The sequence below is a fragment of the Echinops telfairi genome, unplaced genomic scaffold (assembly GCF_000313985.2).
Source record: "Echinops telfairi isolate 266 unplaced genomic scaffold, ASM31398v2 ScPeMD7_3533;HRSCAF=4204_0, whole genome shotgun sequence".
Taxonomy (NCBI): Eukaryota; Metazoa; Chordata; class Mammalia; order Afrosoricida; family Tenrecidae; genus Echinops; species Echinops telfairi.
In genome coordinates this window covers 41646549-41670170 of record NW_022107431.1, presented here as the reverse complement: position 1 = coordinate 41670170, position 23622 = coordinate 41646549, and the positions used below count along the sequence as shown (strand labels likewise).

The window sequence follows — 23622 nt, the reverse complement described above, 5'->3', positions numbered from 1 at the left end:
CCACTCCAGAGACCGAACACCCCCACTACTTCATGGGAGCAAGGTGAGGCTATGTACTCCGTTATAGATTCATAACCTCGGGAACATTATGTGGGGTCGCTGAGTTGGAATCGTCTGGATGACAGTGGGGTATGCCTGAGGCGAGTGCTGCACGCTTTACAGATGCCATCAAGTTCGATCTCATAGCAATCTCAGGAGAGGACACTGAAGCACAGCCAGGCTTAGTACTACGGCCCAGGTGGCATTCGAATCCAAGTAAACAAGACTCCAGCTCCCACACTCTTAACCATACTCTAGATCAGCGGTTCTCAACCTGTGGGTCGCGAACCCTTTGGGGGTCAAACGACCCTTTCACAGGGGTCCCCCAAATGACAGTTATGAAGTACCAATGAAAATAATTTTATTTTGGGGGGGTCACCACCACGTGAGGGACTAGATGAAAGGGTTGTGACATTAGGAAGGTTGAGAACCACTGCTCTCAATAGATAAAATCCAGGCTCATGAATCCATTGAGGCTTCCTAAAGGAGGGAGAAGGGAATCTGCCAGCAGAGCAGGAAAGTGTGAGACGCTGTCAAGTTGATGGCCACTCAGTGACCCCAAGTGACCGAACTGCCCCAGAGAGCGCCTGTGGCCACCCTTTCTTCATGGAAACCAAGCGCCCACTCTTCCTCTCACAGAGAGGCAGGTTGGGTTCAGGTAGCCAACCTGGGAAGAGCCCAGTGCTTATGTTTTGTGCCACTAATGCTCCTCGGTAGAAAAATCCCATCCCCCACACCATCTTCTTTTCTAGTGGGGCCCAAGCCACTCCTTCCAGCAGGTGGCAGGGTCCCAAGGAGGCCATTAAATCCGCATGGCCGTATCCATGGAAGATGGCGTGAAGGCAGATTGACCAACAGCCCGTTTCCTGATCGGAATCCCTGTACGTCCTTCTCCTGTAAGCCTACCCGGTATCCTGCCCAGTGCCAAGACTTTTGATTTCTCTATTTCAGAAGAGCCAGGAAAGACTAAGCTTTGCTCAATGTCCCTGGACCGAGGCAGAGGGACAAGCTGTCCAGAACAAAGCATAGCTGTGCGCTTGGGTCATGGACAGGGAGCCCTTCACATTAATGACCTAAGGGGACATGGGAGAGACAGTGTGGGCATCCAGTTTGTCTCAGCTTAAGAGTCCAGGGATGGGGTGGTGGTGGGGGGGGGGGATGCAGGGGCCGTGGTGCCTTTGATTCACACTACAAATTGGAAGCACTTGACCAGATTCTGACTAGTTGTTTTACACACGTTAAAATGGGGCATGGCCAGAAAGGTTCTTGCCTCTGGGAGCGTGGGGGCAGCAGAAGCATCCAGTCCCTGCCTCACATGCAGCTTGGAAACCTCCGTTTCCACTGGGAAACAGAAGCATAGGCACACTCACCCTATTTGCAGGACAATGTTGACTAAGCCATGCATCTGGTCCTGTGAGATTATAAAGAGACTTCCCTACTGATGATTTCTATAGTGAGCCAGAGAACAGGTCAAACCAGCTCAATGACATCCAAAGTTTGGGCACCATCATGAATCTAGGATCTGCCCATCTTGTCACATGTGTACCCCTAATCCCTCCTCTTCCTATACTGTGTATATCCCTAGATTTTCCCCCTAATTACTGTATTACCTATAGTGCAACCCCTTCCTGTGACATGTCTTTACCTGTAATTAGGGGGCTTGCATGCCCCCAGAGATATAAGCCTTGGTTAGCAATAAAGATTCCCCTTGGCCTCTTGTGGGCTCCCTCTTTCCTCTGGTTCTTGCTCCCCTGTTCCCTTTCCCCTTGTCCTCCTTCCCCTCCCCCTCTCTCCTGCCCTCTGGCCCCTCTCTCTCCACGTGGACCACCAAGTGAGGCTGAGGTGAGCCTGCTACTATGAACTATGTCTGACTCCATTATTCCAATCTCTCTTCTATCTCTCATGCTCTCTATGACTATTATAATCTATATATATTTTAACCATTAATTGTGCCTATCGAACTCACGATTAGTTGTGGGGAGCTGGCCTTTCCCCCACATGGTCCTAGCTTCTTTGGTTGACTTGTAGAAAGCAGCAGAATTTCGAGGTCATTGACAAGACATGTGACAAGTTAGTTCGCAAGACATGCGAAGACAAATTACTGTTCATGTTTCAGGGATCATACAACCATCTCGCCCATTTTGGAACACTCGAGCTGAAATCCAGCCATGTTCTTGACTTCACTCTGAAGAAATTCCGAACTCACTTTTACCATCAATGAGATAGCCAAGGAGCCACGAATCTTCTCTTACACCAACATCAGTGTTTATTTATAGCAATACTTTATTGAACCCAGCTTCTTTACACTCTACAGAGTCATGTAAATGGGGAGCAGTCGTAAATCCAGATTTCATAAATAAATCAGGTCATCCTTACCCTGAGAGCTCCTTAAGTCAAATTCTCAAACACCTATCTAGAAAAACAACCTCCAACAAATCAGGGCCTGCCGTGGGCTCTGGCAGGCCTCAGATGGGCTCACAGTGTTGTTTCTGGAATGGGTTAGATCTCCGTTCTTTGCCTTCGTATGAGGAAAGAATTCACGCCGAAGCCTGTTTGGTAATCCAAGTGGGTTTTTATGAAGTACAAGTCTCATGTTTTGCAGTCTTAAAGGGGCTCACAACTGGACCCAAACAACCACGTGGAGAAGAGCACCCTGCAGAGCTGGGTGGGGGCATGGGGGAGCCCCAGGAGGCCAGAAGACCAAGGACCCTAGAGGCTGAGAGCATGGAGGCCGAGAGGCTGTGGGACCTGCCCCTCCACCGGTCTCTGACCAGGAGCAGGGGAAGAGCAAGGCCTTCCCATGACCAGGATATTCCAAACCTCTGGCTGGGAGGTGTGGTTGATGGTATCGTTGACCTCATTGGCGAAGTGAAGCCCATATCGGTGATGTCTTGAGCCTGGTTTGGGAGCCCAGGTGTACCTCCTCCCAGGCTGGGAACTTGAGTGTGAGCATGCTCTGTTTGGAGGTTTTATGGGGGTCCAATGGTTGCCTGATTTTCCCAGGCATGTGATAGACAAACCCCGCTCTCTAAGCTAGTTCCCTAATAACATCTGCGCCTTAATTGCCAGGAGGGGCAGTGGAGAGCCTACCAACCAGAGAACTTGCCCTCCCCATTTCTCCTCCAGGGCAGTACAGAAACTCACACATGGCCCTCGGCAACCCTCCGAACTGATCACTCACTCACAGGGACCACTGTGCCTCAACGCAGTGGTTCCCAGCTTTGGCTGCACACGGCAATGACCTGGGGTCCTTTTAAAATCTCAATACTCAGAGTGAAGTCAAAGTGCTGGCCCAGCAGGTCTGTAACACTCCCAGGTGGGTCTAATTGCTGCCAGGGAGAGACACCACTAGAGCAGCGGTTCTCAACCTGTGGGTCTCGACCCCTTTGGGGTCACCCGATTCATAGCAGTTGCAAAATTACAGTTGTGAAATAGCAACGCAAATAATTTTATGGTTGGGGGTCAGCACGACCTGAGGAACTGTATGAAAGGGTCGAGAACCACTGCTCTAGAGCCAAGGCTCATCACGGCCTGTTCGGGCGTAAGAATATCTTAACCGGCAATCTCGCCCTTCCCCTTCCCTTGTGCCTCTTCCTCCTGGAACCAGGTTCAGTTCCTCAAACCTGGAGGGGATTAAGCAATAAGTCCCTTTGGCTCTGCTTCAACGTGACTAAGCACTTCACTTATCGTAGCCAGAAGACAAGGAGAAACAAAACACTTTGCACCGGAGATAGACCAAAAATAACCATGTCATCTACACCGGCTATGATCGCAAAAGCAATAAAACCTGGAACATGTTCCAGGAACCTGGACTTCTGAACGAAAAAACACGGCAGCCCGGTTTGTGCTGTGCTGGTATCTGAAGGTTTGCCATGACCTTTGTGCAGCTGATAACCTCAGCAGTTTGGACTTTTTCCTGCTCTCGCAGCAGGTGGCCCTGTCCCTCCCGTAGTCCCCGAGTCCGGCTTCAACAAGGCAAAGGACCACCCTCCACCCCCACCCCAGGCTTGCCCTCAGAACTGGATCACTTCTCCTGGAAGCAGGCAGTTCCTGCAGGTGAGGAGGGAGACTTCTTGTTGGCAGGTGTATCCCACTTCTGCTCTCCAAGTGTCTCGGCTGCACAGGACACATCCCACGGTGGGTGCTGGTCGCCTTGCCGGAAGGCTCAACTCCCTTAGTCTCCCTGCACTTGCCTCTGTGACTCTCACACACCGGCAACCACAGACATAAAGGGACCCCACGGCTCTGCCCCAACCAGCCAACATCTGGGGACTGAGTAGAGCCCATTGCAACCAGCTGTGCCGGCTCTTGGGCCAACAGGAATGTGGTCCTGGCAAACCACTCATGAAGTCTCACACAGCTGCATCGGGAAGGCTGGGGTCCCATTGGCCGTCTTGTCTCAACTGAACATGGTAAACCTGTCGTGAGTGGCAGCAAACATACACCTGGGAAACAGGTGGGCCCATGGGCCAGCATCTCTCACAAACGGGAGAACCCCTTGGATCTCACCTAAATACACACACTACTTTCTATAAGACCATGCTTTTCCGGGTTCTTGTTAGAAACCAAGAAGTCCATGCTGAACAAGCTCTTAAACAAACCAGTCTGCAGCCGGGTGTGATTCTGTTTTTCCAGTTCTGGTTAAACAGCGGCATGAGACCATCCCCTTGTGCAACTCCCATCCAGGGATCCCTCAGCAAGTCTCTGCCGGGCACCCAGCCCCCGCCCCCCCAGCAGACATGAAACTTCCCTTGGGGTGATAACCTCTTCAGCACGTAGGGCAGCAGGGTGGGAGTGCAGAAGTGGCCATTCTCTGGGTGGGAGAGGCCCACCCGCAGGCTGGCCAGCCACTTTGAGAGAGCTGGGAGGGAGGGAGGGCCCTGCCAATAAGCACGAGGGCACCCCCTCTTCCAGAATTTAGACAGGCTGGGACTGGAGAGAGGAAGAACCTCTAGTAGCAGGGCAGAGGAAGCCCACCCCAGCCCGGCAACCCCCCACACTCACTGGGTCCCCTGGCCACAGACCATCTGCCTCTTACGTGGCCAGAGGCAGCTCCGTGATTGTAAACAAAGCAGCCGATAGATAAGGATTCGTTTAGGATTCATTCAGCAAAAATAAAATGTGTGATAGTGGTACTTGGTCCTCCCTCGAGTGGTACTTGGTCCTTCCCTCGGGAAGGTCTTAAATACCTTTCTAATACTTCAATACTCCCCCACGCGTAGCCCCTAGCACGGAGCACCTCTCAACCAGGGGCCAGAGATAGCTTTGAAGTGCATGCCCGACTCTACCCTTTGAGTTTACCGAGTCAGCAAGCGGGTGATAACCAGATGTGCATCAAAACCAAAGCCACACAATACAACAAATGCATTTTAGAATTGCAACAAGGTGTTCAGAAATGAACATGCTCAACCCTTAGACTGACTACCGGTGTCAGCTAAGAACTTCAACACACCCCTACTACGCCCACTCCCTCCCTCCCTCCCTCCCTCCTTCCCTCCCAACCACACTGCACCAGCTGCGGTGAATCAGGAGCGGGCACTCTGCAAGCCCCAGGGAACACATGATTGTAGGGCAAGAACTAATGACCACAGTGTGAGACCCTGGAAGGAAGGAGGGAAGAGAAGCGCGTGAACGCCTACACACAAAATAAAAATCCGATTGGACTGTGAAATTCAGTGTTACAAAAATTCTCATCATTAAATTTAAAAACTAAATAAAAATCCAACTCAAATTCCACCTAGCTCCCATGGTCCAAGTGTATTAGGGGAAGAGTGTTTGAGAAGCCCGGCCAATAGACGCCCTTTCCATCCCTGGAGACCAAGGGCTCCCCTAGGTCATTAGAATTACACTGTCCATCACCACCACCGGAGCCCTGGTGGCGCTGTCAGCTAAGTGTGGGGCGGCTCACCTGCAGGTTGGCTCCTCATCTGGAGAAGGGCAAAGGGACTAACAGCTTTGGAAACCCTATATAGGCGAGTCAGAAACGGCTCCCCAGCTGTGGGCTGGGTTTTGGGTGGGCCTACCAATCACAGCCCATTTCATGAAAAGCTGTGGCCATTTAAATTATGCTATCTGACCATGTCTCTATGATAACCTTCCTGAGCCGAGCTACAAATCAACAGGAAATCGATCTCTCCTGGAAATATCTCGTAGGATCGATTCATGTGTTTTCTACTAGACCTGTGTAGCCCAAGATGGCAGCCACTTCTGACGTGGGTACTCAAATTTACATTTAAATGAAGAATTACACTCTGTGCTAGAGCCGTATTCAAGGGCTCCATTCGCCCACGGTGCCCAGCAGCTCCTGGGCAGTGCGCAGCCACAGGATCCTCGGGGCTGGGTGCTCGCCTCCCATGCAGGCGCAGGAGCCCTGGAGCCTCTGTACAGACACCCCATGGCCACACACGTGTGGCAAAACATCCCTCTAAGTGGAAAGAACTCAGTCTGATTCTCCAAGTCCTGGGGTGGACGTGGTGGTGTGGGGGCCTCGGGGGCTGCAGACTCTCAGACGCAAAATTAGAAGAGCTGAAATGAGCAAAGGAAGTCTATGCTGCCCCACGGGGGCCCTACTGCTCCCAGCGAGGCCGCTGGTGCGCGCCATCCAGGTGAGCCGGGCTCAGTGACCCTGCAGCCCTGTCTTTCTCCCGCGGAGTGGCGGGTGGTTTTGAACTGTGGGCCTTGTGGTTCCAGCCCAGCTCATAACCAAAATCCACTCTGAGGGAGGAAGACGGGCTTTCTACTCCCCAGGAAAGAGTTACTGTCTTGGAAACCCACAGGGGCAGTTCGACCCTGTCCCCTGGGGTCACTATGCGTCTGAATCCACTTGGCAGGGCAAGGGGTTCTTGGTTTCTAAGTGGCAGGCCTGAGGGACACTCCACTAGTGGGGCCCGAGTTCTGGTCATGAGACATTCATTCACTCCGTTTTTCACAAATCTACCTAAAGCACACTTTTCCAGGAGTGCATCTCCACATTTATCATCTCCCAATTACGTTTTGATTTTCTTTTGGCTGTAGTTTCAATTTTCCCACTTAAACTGCAATCTTTCAAACTAAACACCAGTCTACCAACTTGTCAGAGGAAACCAGCCTCCAACAACCGATGGGCTGGAAGGCGCAAATGTACAGCAATAATATCAGTTGGAGTACAGCCATAGAGGATAAGAAAGATAGGCGAGAGAGTCAAATGAAGGAGTCAGACACATTTCATGGCAGCACGCTCACCGCTCTATCGCTCCTCTTGATGGACCACATGGGACTGGCAGGAGAGAGAGCTTCTATCTTGGGACATTTATAGGTGGCCTTAAGACATGCATATTCATGCGTCACAGGTGAAGGTGGGTGTTCTCTACATTAAGGTCTTTGAGCTCACAGGTGAGGACACCAAATACCTGCATTGGGGGAGGGGCTGGCACATGGCAGGAAGAGAGAAAAGGCTGTCTGCTTCTACGGGGAGATAGAATCAACTTTAAGGCCGCATGGCTGCTGGGGGATCTGTGGGAGAGAGATTTAAAGCAGGCTAATGTGCTCGGACTTTACCTCTAACTTTCCAAAGCAGAGCCTTCCCTACCGTGGAATACCAGCTCTCCAGATCCCCCTGCTTAAGTTAGGGAATCTAGTCCTCGTCACAGTTCCCTCAGTGTAGTTTCCCACACCAACTGTAGTATCACTATATTCTAGGCCCAAATTCAAGTTGGTTTTGATACTTGACTAGTAAGGGAGAGATTTTTTTTTCACCTCTTGACCCTTGAATGTAAGCAGGTGACCAATTGAAGGACTTCTTGAGGGGCTGGTTACCACAATCATCTCAAACGTCTCCTGAAGATCTTTGTTTATGTATTTCCCCTCATTCTCTCTCATGAGCATTATGCCCTCATGACCTTTACAATAAACACTGGGTTTTATGGGAAGATTTTCACGAGGTTAGAGATTCATGTTGAAAATAGTCAAGTGATTAGAAAATGCTCTCCAGGTGTCCAGAGCTTCACTAAGGGGGGCAGGGGGAATCTATCCATTCTGCTAAGGAGCTGCATGTGAGAAGGTTAAAAGGCAATGCAATCCAATGTCGAGGACAAGAAAAACAAAGCTCGTTCATCCAGACCCTGCCCTCAGCTTCTCCGCCCCCCCTCACCCCCCCACCCCAAACCTCCCATCTGCCCCAAGGCACCTCTGACTGGCCCGACGCTCACTTTCAATAAGTGCGGAAGCAGTTTTTCCTGGCGGGAGAGTTTCAGCTCTTACGAGAACTCTGATCCCCAAGCACCGAGTGCTGCTGACGCACCTTAAGGCGGTCCCGCCCCAAGTCACACCCCTGACCTACCTTCTCCCCACCTTCCACTGGAAGAGGCGCCTGGGCATCTCCTTAGCCCAGGGGACGGCCCACTGTGGCCTGGCCCGCGAGCCATAGGTGACTCTTTCAGTATGTGTGGCTCTGAAGTAAAACTTAAAATGAAAATAATCATAGTTTCATTTGTAAAATGTTAAAAGGGTATTATTCAGATAATGGTGATTTCGTGTTTGTAAAACTACATTGATGGCTCTTGAATAATGTTTAAATCAGCGGTTCTCAAACCTGTGGGTCGCAACTCCTTTGGGGGTGTCAAACAACCCTTTTACAGGGGTCGCCCGATTCCTAACAGGAAAACGACAATGAAGTAGCAACGAAAATAATTTTATGGTTGGGGGTCACCACCCCATGAGGACCTGTATGAAAGGGTGGCAGCATGAGGAAGGTTGAGAATTGCTGGTTTAAATCATTGTGAAGGGCAATTAGCTCTTCCCACCCTGCCTCAGAGTACTGAAGAGTCCCAGCAGGGCATGGGGGGGCGGGTGGTTCCCCAGGGGCTCTGGCACAGGCTGCCATCCAAGAAGAGCCACATGAGGGCCACACAGCAAGGGGCGAGAGGCTTTGGGGAATTGGGAGGGTCCCTTGGCAGAGCCAGCCAAAAGCAGGGACGTGGGTCTACAACCGACAGCCATGTCCGCTTGGACCACCCCGAGCTCAAGACAGCACAAAACTCAGTGCACCCCTCAACTGCAGACACTAACCGTTCCTAGAACCCTGACCACCCACCAAGACCAGCAGCGGTGAGGTCCCCGACTCTGTGGTTGGCAGGCACGGAGCAACTGGAAACATGGGGGGTCTTTATGTGGGGTTAGCAGACATTTGCTGAACTGACCATTAGCAAGAACCATCAACTGACTCAGTCTTAATTCCACTCATCAACCAATTCTTGGAATTCGTTGTAGTACATCTTTTCCTGCCCACATGTAAACACACTGTCAGACTTTAGCCTCACAGACCATGCACCCTTTGGTTTCTGGAAGCCCAGGGGGTGGTTTACGGTGTGGATCTGGAATCTTCTACCATGTCCTTAGCTACCCACTTCCCTCTCAGAGCTGCAGCCCCAAATCTTGCCAAGGAGACACTGCCGGAGTCCCAGGGCCACGGGGCTGCGCCCGGCAGCAAAGCAGAGGAGCAGCAGCATGCTCCCGTGCTCCACCCACCTCAGAGCAGTTTTATTTGAGAGAAGCAGCCACAGGCTCTTTGCTACTATTTTCTCCACCTCCTTCTCCAAAGTAGTTAGCCGTATGAACCAGTGTCTTGGCAGATACATAGATGAATGGGCAGAGGGCAAGAAAGGGGGATTTTCACCGATCCTCTCCGCCCCCACTGTCCCAGAAATCCCCGCCACCATCGGGTTGATTCCAACTGAGAGCAAGCCACCCCTGGGGACGAGGCTGAACTGCCCTATCGGGTTCCCAGGGCTGTAAATCTTGACGGAAGCAGCCTGCCACATCATTCTTCTGCAGGGCACCTGGTGGCCTCACGCCGCCGACCTTGTAGTTGGCAGCGAGGACTCTAACCACTGCAGCACCAGAGCACCTCATGATCACCTCGGAGGAAACAAAGGCAAGTGCATAGAAGGTAAATGAGGAAATGGCGGTCTGCTGCCAGCCAGTACCAACCAGAGGTCAGCCATCCTGAAACTAGAGAGGGGTGAATGGTTTGTCATTACTTCTGGCCATTTACCTCAGGAGCACCCACAGCCAGGTAGGGGGTGGGGGTAGATTATGCATGATCAGCAGTTTGAACCCACCGGTGGCTCCACGAGTGGAAACTGAGGCTTTCTGCTCCCACGAAGATTCCTTGGGGCCCACAGGGGCCATTCTACTGCGGCTGGAATCGTATTGGGCGGCAGGGGGCTTTAACCCATACCAGTTTGCCACTTCTCTTAGGAAATACTTTTTCTGAGCTCTGATTCCTAGCCTAACCTGCCACCTTCCAGTCTTGACTTTCACACGTAGGAAGGAAGAGCCTGACTGGGTGGATGACACACGTATTGCAGTGCCTGGAACAGAATGTGCCTCCTTGTTTGATAAACTAGTGGCCAGGCTGGCAGTGTGTATGAGGGCTGAGCCTGGGACAAGGCTGGTGGTGGCAGCTCTTATCCCGGGGCGGGCAGAGGACCTCTGAAGGCCTCCCAGCCCTACAACTGACAGAGCGACTCCAAATCCGTATGTAAAATCAGAATGCAGCATCTCCAAGTCCCATTTGAACATAAATAGAGAAAAATTTGCATATAAAAATATCTTTTATTTTATATAAAACTGTCTGTAAAAATAGTATAATCTCTGTAATTGAGTAAATGACTATTTCACAGATGCTAAGACTGATTATGAAACACCATTATGCTAAGCACTTTGATGGGAAAAAAACTGTCCATTAACTTGATCACGAAGTTACAAGACCACTGACTGTTAAGACCCTGTGTCAGAGACACAAGCAATGAAAAAAGAAACACATCAGAATCCACGATAGTATTGAAACGTGTATTCTTGACATAATCATTCCCACAAATCATTCAACAGTATGTCCGTGAAAGCCACAGGTGTTCATGCCTGTTCTCCACGCTGCTCTGCGTCTGTTTCTCGTCTCGCTGGCCAGAGAACGGGGGAATCAGAACCGTGTGAGTGGTTACCCCATGGTTTGGTCCAACCCTACACAGAAGGGGAGCCCTCGTAGCAGAGTGGGCTGGGCTGCAAACTGCAAGATCAGCCGTTCAAAACCACCATTGGCAAGATTTGCTGCACTCATAAAGAGTACAGTCTCGGAGAGCCAGAGGGGCAGTTCTACCCTGTCCTATGGGTCAGTTAGAATCCACTCCATGGCCATGACTTTAGGGCACAGCAATTAATAAAGATACCACCACCACCAACAACACTACTACCCACTTTCAAAGTTCCTTTTGCCTAAAATTATCACCCACAACTCTCATGGAAGAATCTTGATGACCAGTGATCCATTCAATTAATCAATTCCATGCCTGGACTATTCTGTTCTATTAGAACCATACCCAAGTTCGAAGAAGCAAATGCCTTCTGTGCTCTGACCTGTGACCAAGTGGGCCACCTGCCCAGCACCAGCCTCAGGACAAGATCCGGCTGCAAGAGGTCACCTAGGGAAACCTAGAAATGACAACACTTGAAAACAGTTCAGCATTTACTGTCCGCTGGCCTAGCCGTCTGGAGGCCCGCAGCACATGGGGAACCCACTGCTGCTCGGCACTGACTGCCACTTTAGAACCGACAATGGCTCACGGACGGACACCCGTAAGCAATCCACTCCTCTCCACCTCAGTCCTTTTTTTCCTGGTTTCTGGCAGGATGCTTCACAGGGGAGTTGCCCCTCCCCACGGGCGGGGACTCCAACAGGGATGCCCTGGGGAGTGACACGCTGGGGGCTCCAGCTGGGGGCCCCAGCAGAAGGCTTCTAGGGGTCTCTATTATGGAATTCCTCATCACGTCATTCATGTCGATCACTTCAAAGTCCATCTCATTCCATCGGTCGGCATCCTCCTCGTCGTTCTCTTCCTCGCAGTCACGGAGCCCCGAGCTGGGGAGCAGAGCTTTCTGGTCCTCACTCTTCCTGCTTTCTTGTCGCCGCCGCCGCCGCAGAGGCCAGGTGGCTAACTTATACATCACGGGGAACAGGACAGCAGTGGCTATGGCTGAGCCCAGAGACGTATACAGCACGACAGGTAGGTTCGGGTATTTCCCCTGCAGGATCCCGATCACTGCGGGAATGGCCATCTCTCCCAGGGCTGCCCCGACCACAAAGAAGGCCGCAGACTTCCCATCGATGGTCGTGTACTGCTCGATCCAGGACACGCCGCTGGGAAAGGTGGTGGCCATGGAGGCCCCGTACACGGACGTCGCCGCCCAGAGACACAAGGGGTTCTTGTCGAAAAGCACCAGCACCAGGGACGCCGCCAGGCTGCCGATGTTGCTCAGCACAATCAGGGTGGCAGGCTGCAAGCACGCCGCGAAAAAGATGGCCATGCCCCGGCAGGCGGCGAAGGTCCCCCAGAAGATGGAGTTCAGGCCGGCCGCCTCGCCCTCGCTCATGCCGACGTGGGTGGTGGCGAAGGAGAACACGTAGGAGCCGTAGGTCACCTCGGCGCCCACGTAGAAGAAGAAGAACACAAACAGGAGACACAGCAGGGCCTTGTGGTGCTCCGCTCGCCGGGACCTCTGGGCAGACGCCTGCGCCTTCTCGCGCCTTGAACTTTTCTTGAAAAACAGAGCAAACAGCAAAGTGGAGATGACAAAAATGTAAGTCCCGATGAGCGCATACGCCCACAGTAGGCTGACATTGTCTGGGACTCCGAATACAGGTGCTGCGCCGGCTTCGGGGGATCCGTTGAAGGCGAGGTGGCTGCTGTTCAAGTCGGCCGCCGTGTGGTTTTCGGCAGATGCGGTGGAACCAAGTGCCAGCTTGGCCAGCAGGGGGGCCAGAAATGCCCCCAGGGCAAAACTGAAGTGTAAGGCCTGCATGTGCGGGGCTCCTTTGTCACCCCAGAGCGCCAAGATAAGGATATTACCACCTGCCAGTGAAAGACAGGGAAATGATTTCAAGTTAGTTACTCTGAAACAAGCCTCGTTCTCTACTCTCAGGAAGCGCTTTCATTGGCTTGACCTGGCGCAAAGATTATAGCCCTCGAAATACACCTCTCTATCTAGAGCAGTGGTGCTCAGCCTTTCTCATGCTTTAATACGGTACCTCGTGTTGTGCTGACCATCCCCAAAACACAGTTATTTTCGTTGCTACTTCATAACTGTCACTGTGCTACTGTTATGAATCGAACGACCCCCGGGAAAGGGTCGTTCGACCCCTAAAGGGGTTGCGACCCACAGGTTGAGAGCCGCTGCTCCAGAGTTTAGCAGTCTTGATAACCCACAGGGACAGTCCCTGCGCCTTAGAGTCCCTGGGAGTCAGGATGGACTTCGTGGCAGGGAGTGCTGAGGGGCTCTGTGTCCCGCGAAAACACACAGTGAAATCTTAGCTCTTTTGTTCCGGTCACGAGCCACCCCAGGGAGGGTGTACTCTAAACCCTAGTAACTTCTGGGTTCTCAAAGAGCAGGGCAGGTGGAGGTGGTGGGTGGGGGTGGGGCGGACCTAGAAAGCTAAAGGACCTGTGTGGTCCCACCCCAAAGGGGCACACAGGGTTTCGGAGGCCACCAAAAGTGAGCAGAGAGCACTAGAAGTCACCAGCAGGGCTGGAAACTGGACTTGGACACCTGGCCCCCAGACTGCGAGGACACGCAGGTCTGTCCTTTTGAGGCAGCCAGTGTGGCCTTCCTGACGGAGCAGCACTGGGGAACTAGCTGCAGCGGCCGCCCCGAGTCAGTCCCATGCACAGCGAGCTCTCCATCACACTCTCCTGGCTGACGGGGAGGTTGGTGGCCAGCCCTTTCTTCGAAGGCGCCACCACGGGGTGGACAGAAACCTTTCTGTTAGCAGCCGGGCGAGGTGACATTCACTCCAGCCAGGACTGCGCTAACTTGGACAGGGAGAACTAACGCCACATCCAGACCGTGGGCAGGCTCTCCTGCAGTAGGGATGCTTACGAGGAGGGCAGAAAGGAAGGAGGTGGGAAGGCGCACAGCGGGGTGCACTTGCCATCAGCCAAACTGGTCTAACTTATTCAACCATCAATGCCTCCCCTGTTGCAATGACACGTTCTAGCCTGGTGTGAGTGGAAGGGGGGAGGTGGGGACCCTGCACTCGTACTGTAATTACCTTTCCCTATCTGGAGGCCATACATCCAGTCTCATACAGAAAGTTTCTTTAAACGCACTCCGGGGTCGGCCACTCGAACACAGGCCCACCGCCTGTGAGAGGCCCCAGGGGATCCTGCTGCTCTGCTGCTCACTATCTCACTTGAAAGTGCCTCGGAAGAAAGTCCTGGTGACCAATTTCAAATAACAATCAGTCCCGAGAAACCCATGGAGCACAGTTCTCCTCCAGGTAGGGGCGGGTCACCAGGCGTCTGCGGCAGCTCTGTGGCCCCTGGTGAGGAGGATGGCTCTGGCTGGGTGACTGTGACAAATTCAGAAGGTCAGTGTCATTGCAGGGGCTTCATGTCCTCTGCTCTATTTCTACTTCTAACAGAAGGACCCCACGACCAGAGATGCCACTGGGGGGCTCACTAACCTGTATCCAGGACACCAATTGAAGCCCCAAAGGCAGACATCATGACAATCAGGAGAACTGCTCTCTTGCAAAAAGGAACAAGGTACAGGCCAACTGTGGTAACCAATAACGACACCCCTGCAAGGAAAGGGCAAAGTCAGCTCAGAGTCCAATATTCATGCAGGGAACCATGGATCGAGTCAGTGCAAAAGCTCCAGAACATGCAGGATCTGGTCACACTAAAATGAGGGAACAATGAGTAGATAAGAAGTTCCATTCTAGAAATGATTGTTTGGTTTAAAAGCTTTTCTAATCTTTATAGACTATAAAATGTTACTCTAATATGAAAACAGTTGTAGTACTGATAACAATCAAGTTATAAATTATAACAAGCAGTTTTATCACAAGATCAAAAATAATTGAACATTTCTTTTAAATGTATTTAAGCCATTGAATTGTATTACACACAACGTATAAGTCAATAAAATGGTTAAAAAAGTACTAATAATTTTAACATCAAATGTTTCGAATTTCAGAACCTAAGGAGATTTGTAGATATGCAGTTAAAATAAAATGCAATTGTCATGGTTTGTAACAGAAATTTATTTCAATGAGTTTGGAGAATAAGTATGGAATTATATACTCCTAATCCACTTTGTAATTAAGAGGAATTAGTTATTTACTCTTCAACAATAATAAATGATTCTCCCAATTCCTAAAGGTTTATTATCGCACGAATCCAATTTTCTTTTACACATGTCGGTTCGGTCTAATGAGTATGTTAAAATCTTTGACAGCAAGTTCAAGAAGAAGGTAGTGAGGTCTGGGTTCATCGGTGATCTGGGGCGGCAGGAACAAACACTTAGCCGCATTGTTCCGCCTGCCAGCCCTACTTCCAGTTCAGCGCCAGGAGACTCGAGGAGCTCAGTCTGAACTCTGGGGGCAGGCCCTTGGATAACCAGAGAAGCTCAGGACTTCCAAGGGTCACTGACACACTGGGTTGGACCGGGTTGATTGGAGTCACTCGTGTGTAAGAGAGAGCTTTATATCAAAGAGCAAGTATATATGGAATAAATATCCCAGCCCGGTCCAGATCAAATCCATCAAGTTTGATATTAGCCCATCTGTCCGACACTAGTCCATAAATGCCTCTTCAGATTCATGCAATGATGCAGAATACAGGAAGATCACAGGCCGGTGGGTGCACAGTCTTGTGGATCCAATGGTGGTTTGGATCTCCAAGGGCTCTGGCTCCATCAGCATGGCTCCAAGTGGCTTGTCACCAGGAAGGTGAAACAGAGAGAGTGTGTGGCCCACCTCCAGGGAGAAGGAGAGGGGGTTCCCAGAATGCTCATGAGAAGGCCATTTCCACAAGGAGGCATCATCAGGTTGTGACCTGACTGACAGGCTAGACTCCACCCTTTCACTCTTAATATCCTCAAGCTGACACGAAATTATGTAACTACTACACATACTCTTACCAAACCCACCCCCCCAAAAAAAACAAGCAAACCAAACTCGCTATCACTGAGTCAATTCCAACTCACAGTGACCCTGTAAGACAAGGTAGAAGCGTCCCTGTGTGATTCTGGACTGTAACTCTTTACAGGAGGAGAAATCCTCGTGTTTTCTTCCTGGTGGTTTCCAATTGCTGACCTTGCAGTTAGAGGTGCCCAGTTTGTAACCCAATACTACCAGGGTGCCTTTAAGACTCATAGCAACTCTATATAGGGTTTCTGAGACTCAACATCTTATGGGAGCAGAGAGTCTTATGTTCTCCTGAGGAATGGCTGGTGGGTTTAAACTGCTGACCTTGTGGTTAGCAGCCCCAGATTAGCTCTTGGGTTAGTCTAAGTTTCCAGCAGTTCAGCATCAACCCTCCGTAAGTGCCAAGCTGAGAGCAGGCACCATCTCTTAAATAAATTGTCCCTGATCATGCAATGGTTAAAGTGCTCAACAGTGAATCAGAAGCTAGCCGTTCTAACCCATTAGCCACTCCGCAGGAGAAGACATGGTGGCAGGTCCTGTAGAGATTTCATCATGAAGAGCCGGGGGGGCAGTTCTACTCCATCCTACAGGGCTGGAATCGACTCAGCGGCAGAGAGTGTGGTTTTCTTTATATAAACCAGGGGTGCTTGCAGTTTCCAGCATGCGAGCCACTTATAAAATGATCAAGTCAGAATGATCTACCAACTACCAAAATGCACAACATATATTTATTTATTACATTCATAAATGCATTGAGAATTCTTTATATGTGCAATGTATATTTATGTACCTTGCCATAACCGCATGAGTTCATATTGCACAACACAACACAATTAACTATGCACATTTTTGGTCATGGCCTGAGTTTACTCTGATGACTTGCACTGAATGGGATGAGCCAGGGATGCATAGTCCGGACAGTAGCTGCTGACAGCCAGCCTCAAGCACACTTCCGAATGGTCATCAGTCATGGGGGAACGGGACTAGGACTTAGTGCTCTTTACGTGGGAAAAGGCTGACTCACATCAATAAGTAGCGCCGAGTCATGCAGTCAAGGAGGCAGCACATTTTCTCAGGGTTGGGTCCTTTCCCGCTGCGAGGAAGTCCCAGAACTGTCATGCGCCCTGGACTTCAGCTGAATGTCGGCTTGTAGTGTCAAACTCTCCCGTTCCGTATGAAAGAGATACGTTTTTGTCTTCTTACTTGGTCCAGCTCCCCCACTCATTTTAATACCCTTTCTTACATTTAAGAGAAAAAAAAACAATGTCTAAAAATTAGCGATATCTTAGCTTGTCAGTTTTGCTGCACTTAGCGCAGTTGTTTGTGCATGTTTTTGACACCTAAGATTGCATCTGATTGGCTGCGCTGTGTATCAATTAAGTGACGGGATTGATGATAGGCTTACATCTATTTTTTCAATGCCATGCGGTCTACCCACACTACATTTGCGATCGACTAGTAGATCACGATTGACATATTGAGCACCCCTGCTATAAACGGTCAGTAATTCTGCCAGCTAGGATTCTTCATGTTGTTGTTCGGTGCCTGCCATCAACGTGGTTCTGGCTCACAGAGACCCAGGTACAGGAGAATGAAACACTGTCCGGTCTTGCATCACCCTCACCTCGGTTGTTGTGTTCAACTCCATTGTTGCAGCCAATGTCAGTCAAACCCTCTTGTGAAGACTCTTCTTCTTTTCTGCACCACCCCCACCCCACCTTACCAAGCACCTGTCCTACTCCAGAGACTGGTCTCTCCTGAAAACGTGCCCAGAGCACATCAGACGAAGTCTCCCCATCCTCAATGCTAAGGAGCATTCCAGCTATACTTTTTAACCCAAGGTAGATCTGTTTGTTTTTTGGGCAGTGCATGGCTTTCAGTCTTCTCGACAGCACCACCATTCAAACGCACCGATTCTTCTTCAATCTTCCTTACTCCATGTCCAACTTTCCTGTGCATTTTTCATGTACATAGTTAAGGACAAATTGAAAGGTCACAAAGAAGCGAAAACTAATGTTTACTTACCCAAAAGTAAAAAGTGGTTCATGCAGTCAAAAAGAATCCCGCCAACCACAGACCCACTCAGGTAGCCAAAAGCCCGGCCCACGAAGATCAGGGAGAGACTGCTGATGTTGCTGTTCACGTTGGCCGCCAAGTCAGGAAATGTGGGTCCTAGGATGGCGATACTCATTCCCTAGGATTTAAAAAGACAAACACCTTGACATACACGCACTCAAACAGTCCATGTGATAGCTTTTCCACCACTATGTTGAAGGGGGTGAAGGGTTACGTCCAGTGCTTCAGCCAGACACGTTCTCAGTGTGACTTCGACAGGCGCCTGCTTCCACGGTGGCAGATACCATTGCCCCCCACCCCCACCCCCGATCTTGACCATTCTCAATCTCCAAAAATTACAATTTCAGGGCTTTTTGCTGCAATTGGTTCCTTGTCAATCAACAACTTAGAAGACTATTCAGGATTGGCAGTTAATATAACAAACTTTTTGAAATTAAAAAAATATTGAAATCATTTTGTAGACTTTGAAATATACCACCTGCGAAAATATCTTAAAGTTTACATGATGCAATTATCCAAGGGTTATTCCCATTTTTTAATTTAAAATAGACAGCAATGCTTATAGATGAATCCGGGAATCTTTCTCTAAGCTATGCAGATAACGCATAGAGGAGGAAAACACTTTCATCTTTTTTTTTTTCAATTAGCAATAATCACGCCTTGGATAAACCTCATTGGCTACGATATTGCCACTGCACAAAGCTCACTTTAATCTTTTTATAGCTAAGTTTTTCCTTAAAAAGAAACAGAAACTCAGGCAATCAAGAGTATAGTTTGGAGGGGAAAAAAAGGTACAGTTTGTAAAAGTCTCAGAAAATGTCGCAAATATGTAGATGGAATGACTTTAAAGATTACAATTTACTCCAGGCAATGAATTGTAGTTTACAGTGAGTTTTCAGAGAAAAAATTGGATGCTTTAAAAACATTTTCAATCTGTCTACATGTTTTGAGAAATTGATTCTAAATGAATTGTTTTGCTCTAAACAGAAGTATGTGTCCCCTGCGCCATATCGGAGCAGCCCAGGATGAAAGACTGGTGTGGGCAGAGGCAACAAGCCAAGGCCAGGTTCAAGGAGGGAAGGTGGGCACCCGCTCTAATTAAATTAGTTCATCCATGCAAAACACTTACTGATACCAGTCCTGGCCCCACAAGGAAGACTCACCAAGTGTATGCAAATATTTTTTTCCTTTCACATAAAAATAGTCTGACTCAGAGAAGCAATTGTGTCTCAGTATCAGAAAAAGATGCTAAGCAACCAGAAATGACTCTCAGCTCTTACTTCCACAAGACAGGAGTGCTTGCTCTCACCCCTGTTGACTCTTAAATTAGCAGTCCTAGTCCGTGCAGTAAGACAAGAAGCAAAATCTATTCAGGTTGGAAAAGAAGAAAAACTATCTCTAGTCATGGATGGCATGATCCTATAGATAGAAAATCACAAAGTCCCACGAGAAAACTTCTAGAGCTAAGAGAGGAACTTGGCAAAGTTGCAGGGCACACGGTCAACAGGCAGCAGTGGTGAGAGTGGTGCTACCGAGAGGGCCATATGACAGCGATTAGAAATCTCCAAGGGAAATTAGGGAAACAATGCTATTTACAGTAGCATCTAAGAGATTACATTATGTAGGAATAAATCTAACCAGGGATGTACAAACTTACACAGGGGAAAAAATCACGCTGAAAGAGTGGAAAGAAGACTTTAATAACTAGAAAAGATGTCCCATGTTCATGGATTAGAAGACTTACTGTATATGCTTGTGTAAGCCAAATTTTTCAGCATATTTTTAATGCCGTTTTTGTGGTAAAATTAGGTGCCTCGGCTGATATTCAGATCAGCTTATACTCGAGTATATACAGTATTAAGATGTCAACACTACTCAAAACGATCTATAGATTCAATGCAATCTCAGTCAAAAGCCCAAGAGCCTCCTTTGCAAAAATAATCACTCCTCGACTTTGTATGTAATGGCAAGAGACTCCCAAATAACTAAAAAAAAAGCTGTAAGAGAACAATGTTGGAAGACTCACTCTTCCTGATTTTAAAATATACTGTACAGCTACAGCCATCGAAGCAGACACAATCTGTTATCATGGCGTCCGTTCTGACTCATGAAGGAAGACCCGATGAGACAGGTGGAAGCGCTCCTTGTCTTCACGGCGCAGCCTCATCTTCCTCCCGCGAGCAGCCAGTGGGCTTGGAGCCCTGTGTTAGCAGCCCAATGCTTACCCCACAGTGCCACCAGGCCTCCTGAATAAATGAGTCACAAAAGGGGGACTGTTTTATGATGTCACTTATATAGAAGAATAGAGAAAAAACATGTAGAGAACAACTTCTATTAGTGGTTGCCAGGAGCTTCAAGGAGGGGGTGGGAGGGAAAGAGTTTAACAGTAATGGAAAAAAGAGTATTGCTTAAGAGTGGGGTTGCCCAGCTGATTATTGTCATGGCTGTCAATAAGTTGTACACCGGTGAAAAGTCATGCATTTACAACAACAGAACAGAGCAGCAAGGACAGCCGTTGAGGCTGCGTCCGTATAACCAGACACCTCTTTGGGAGTGGTTCCTGGTTTGGAGTTTAGGGTCATGGTTTCATGGGACATCGGTTAACTGGCCAGAAAGCATGTTTAGTGAGTCTGTTCTACCTCTGAGGTCCCTGAATATCACCCAGGGCCTGAAAGGTTGCAAGCTACTCTCCAAGGCCAAGGCGGTCTCTAGTCAACTGAACAACAAAGGAAGAGAGGGTCAGGAATAAGAGGCGGCTATGGAATGTGTCAGAGTGGTTATGTAATGGGCTACAAACACTAAGGTCAGCAGTTCGAAACCACTGTCCATTCCTTGGGACAAAGAGCTTTCAACTCTCCTAAGGAGTTGGTCTCGGAAACCCATGGGGGGGGGGGCAGTTTTACGCTGTCCTGTAAGGATCGCTATGGGCCCGCGTCGGTGGCAGTGAATATGGAATGTGTGGTCACAGTTTCCATGAACAACTGCTGCCTTTGCCATGAAACCAGAATTGCATGGTTACTGTCACCGAACTTTTTGATAAAAGGTTCCACAGAACAGTGGGGGAACAGGGCAATAACCCACCCACAGGGAGGGTACTGTTTAGGTCTCCACAGGAAAGGGAGGGAAAAACGAGACTTCAACCTCTCACACCAAGCCTTGAGGGCAGCATCCCGGCATGAAGCAGCGAACAAACAGAGAGGACTGCAGGGCCGGCCCCAATCCCAGCTGTGTCGACCCCTCCCCAGAAGACTGCACTACCGAGGACAGCACTGAAGACACAGCCCGGGAGAGTGACAGCTCTGCTCAGGCCACACAGTGAGCAAACTCAGAGGGGGCAGGGGTGAGGTGGGGGGGGGCGGAGAGAGAGAGAACCGCATCCTGGCCCACCAAGCCCAGGGGATGACACTCCTGCTTGGGGGAGCCAAGGCACAGAGAGGACTGCAGGGCCAGCCCCACCATGAGACACCACGTCCCCTCACTGACCCACAGCACTGCAGGGTCCAGCACTGGAGACACAGTGTGGGAACTGTGCCCAGTCTGAACTTCCCCACCCACCTACCCACCCGCCGGGCATAACATGGAGGGAGTGCAACAGAGCAGCAAGGGGAGCAAGCAGTCGAAGTCCCAAGGAATCCCGATAATAGACTTCAGATTTGGAGGGCAGGGCTTGGCATCTCATCGAACTTGATCGGAAATCATACGTAAGGGTGAGTAGACAGACCTGTAACTATTTATAGACCCTTCTCTTTTTTTTCCTTCTTTTTTTTCATGTTTCTCCAGATAGGCAAGATAAAAAATCGCAGGGAAAAAACAGAGACCGACAGTTCTGGGGAGACAAGGGAGAGGGGGAGGTTGGGGAAGGGAAGGGGGAGCCAACAAACCCAGGAACAAGGAAACAACAAGAGATCTAAAATTACTGAGAGCTGAATGAAGGTCAAACAAGATAGTGGGATAGGAGGAAAGTAAATGGAAACAGAGGAAATAACTAGGGGGCAAAAGACATTTATAGAGGTATAAATATAGACATGTAATATGTAAATGTTTTAATATATAACGATAGGGATAAAGGCCTATGTATCCGTAGTTATAGGTTAAGTATTAAGGAAGCAGACGGACTTTGGGCCTCTACTCAAGTCCTCCCTCAACGCAAGAACACTTTATTCTAAGAACCTGGCATTCTGTGACACTCACCTTCCCGACACAATCACTGAAGACAAAATGGGTGCATGAGCAAATGTGGTGAAGAAAGTTGATGGTGCCTAGCTATTAAAAGATATAGAATGTAGAGTCTCAAAGGCTTGAAGTTAAATAAGCAGCCATCTAGCTCAGAAGCAACAAAGTCCACATGGAAGAAGCACACCAGCCTGTGTGATCACAAGGTGTCAACAGGATCAGGTATCAGGCATCAAAAGACCCAAAACAATTATATTGATGTGAATGTGGGGCGTCAGAGTGGAGACCCAAAGCCCATCTGTAGACAACTGGACATCCCCTCACAGAAGAGTCATAAGGAAGAGACGAGTCAGCCAGAATGTGGTATAGCACTGACAAAACACACAACATTCGTCTAGTTCTTTTAACGCTTCCAGCCCCCCCACTATTATGGCCCCAGTTCTACCTTACAAACCTGGCTAGACCAGAGCATGTACCCTGGTACAGATAAGTGCTCTTGACACACAGAATCCAGGACAGATAAATCCCCCAGGTACAGTAATGGGAGCAGCGTTATGAGGGTAGGGAGAAGGTGGAGGGAGATGGGGGAGAATGGGGGAACTAATTGCAAGGATGGACGAATAACACTGCCACCCCCCAGGGGGACAAACAACAGAAACGTGGGTGAAGGGAGACAGCGGATGGTGTAAGATATGAAAACAGTGATAATTTATAATTTATCAGGATTTCATGAGGGCGGAAGAGGCAGGGGAGGGAAGGAAAAAAGAGGAGCTGGAAACAAGGGCTCAAGCAGAAAGGACATGTTTTGAAAACGATGATGGCAACATATGTACAAATGTGTTTGATACAATTGATGTAAGGATTGTTGTAAGAGCTGTAAGAGACCCCATAAGATGATTTACATATTTTAAAAAAAAGATTCCACAGAAGAATCCTGATCACAAGGGGAAAAAGTACAGAATTTCAACTTCTCATGAACTCAACAATTTCTTGAGCCATGTAGGGTGGATGAACAGTTGAACCAATTGCCCTGAGATAATCTTTAAACTTTAAACCCCAAATAAACCAAACAGTAGCTGACTTAACTAGTAAAAACAGGTCTGCCTTGAATATTAAGCTTTACTTGAGACCAAAAGGAGCCCTGGTTGTGTTGTCAGGTTAGAATAGGCTGTTAACCTTAAGGTCTAAGGTTCAAACCCACCAGCAGCTCCGAGAAAGACAGTTATGTGTTCCTAGAAGGATTTCTACAGCCATAGGTCTAAAAGCTTACTTTGCCTACTGCCCCTTTTTTTTAGAAAACTTTTGTATTTTAGCCTCCAATCCAGGATAAAGTATAGGAATCCCGTGTGTTCCAGCCCAAGGCTTAGCGCACA

General features: G+C 49.3%; 1 protein-coding gene and 1 pseudogene across 1 annotated transcript in view; both read right to left on the bottom strand.

Annotated features, from left to right (window-relative positions):
* Positions 1–10612: 10612 nt before the first annotated feature.
* MFSD4B (major facilitator superfamily domain containing 4B) overlaps positions 10613–23622 on the bottom strand; it is a 43690-nt gene continuing 30680 nt past the window's right edge. Inside the window, exons 3-5 of the mRNA XM_004702189.2 lie at positions 18026–18194; positions 14534–14650; positions 10613–12923 (exon numbers count right to left, since the gene is read on the bottom strand). Coding sequence (XP_004702246.1) covers positions 11674–12923; positions 14534–14650; positions 18026–18194 — 1536 coding nt within the window. The 3' untranslated portion in view covers positions 10613–11673. The remainder of the gene's footprint in view (positions 12924–14533; positions 14651–18025; positions 18195–23622) is intronic.
* LOC115871040 lies at positions 18611–18780 on the bottom strand (annotated as a pseudogene).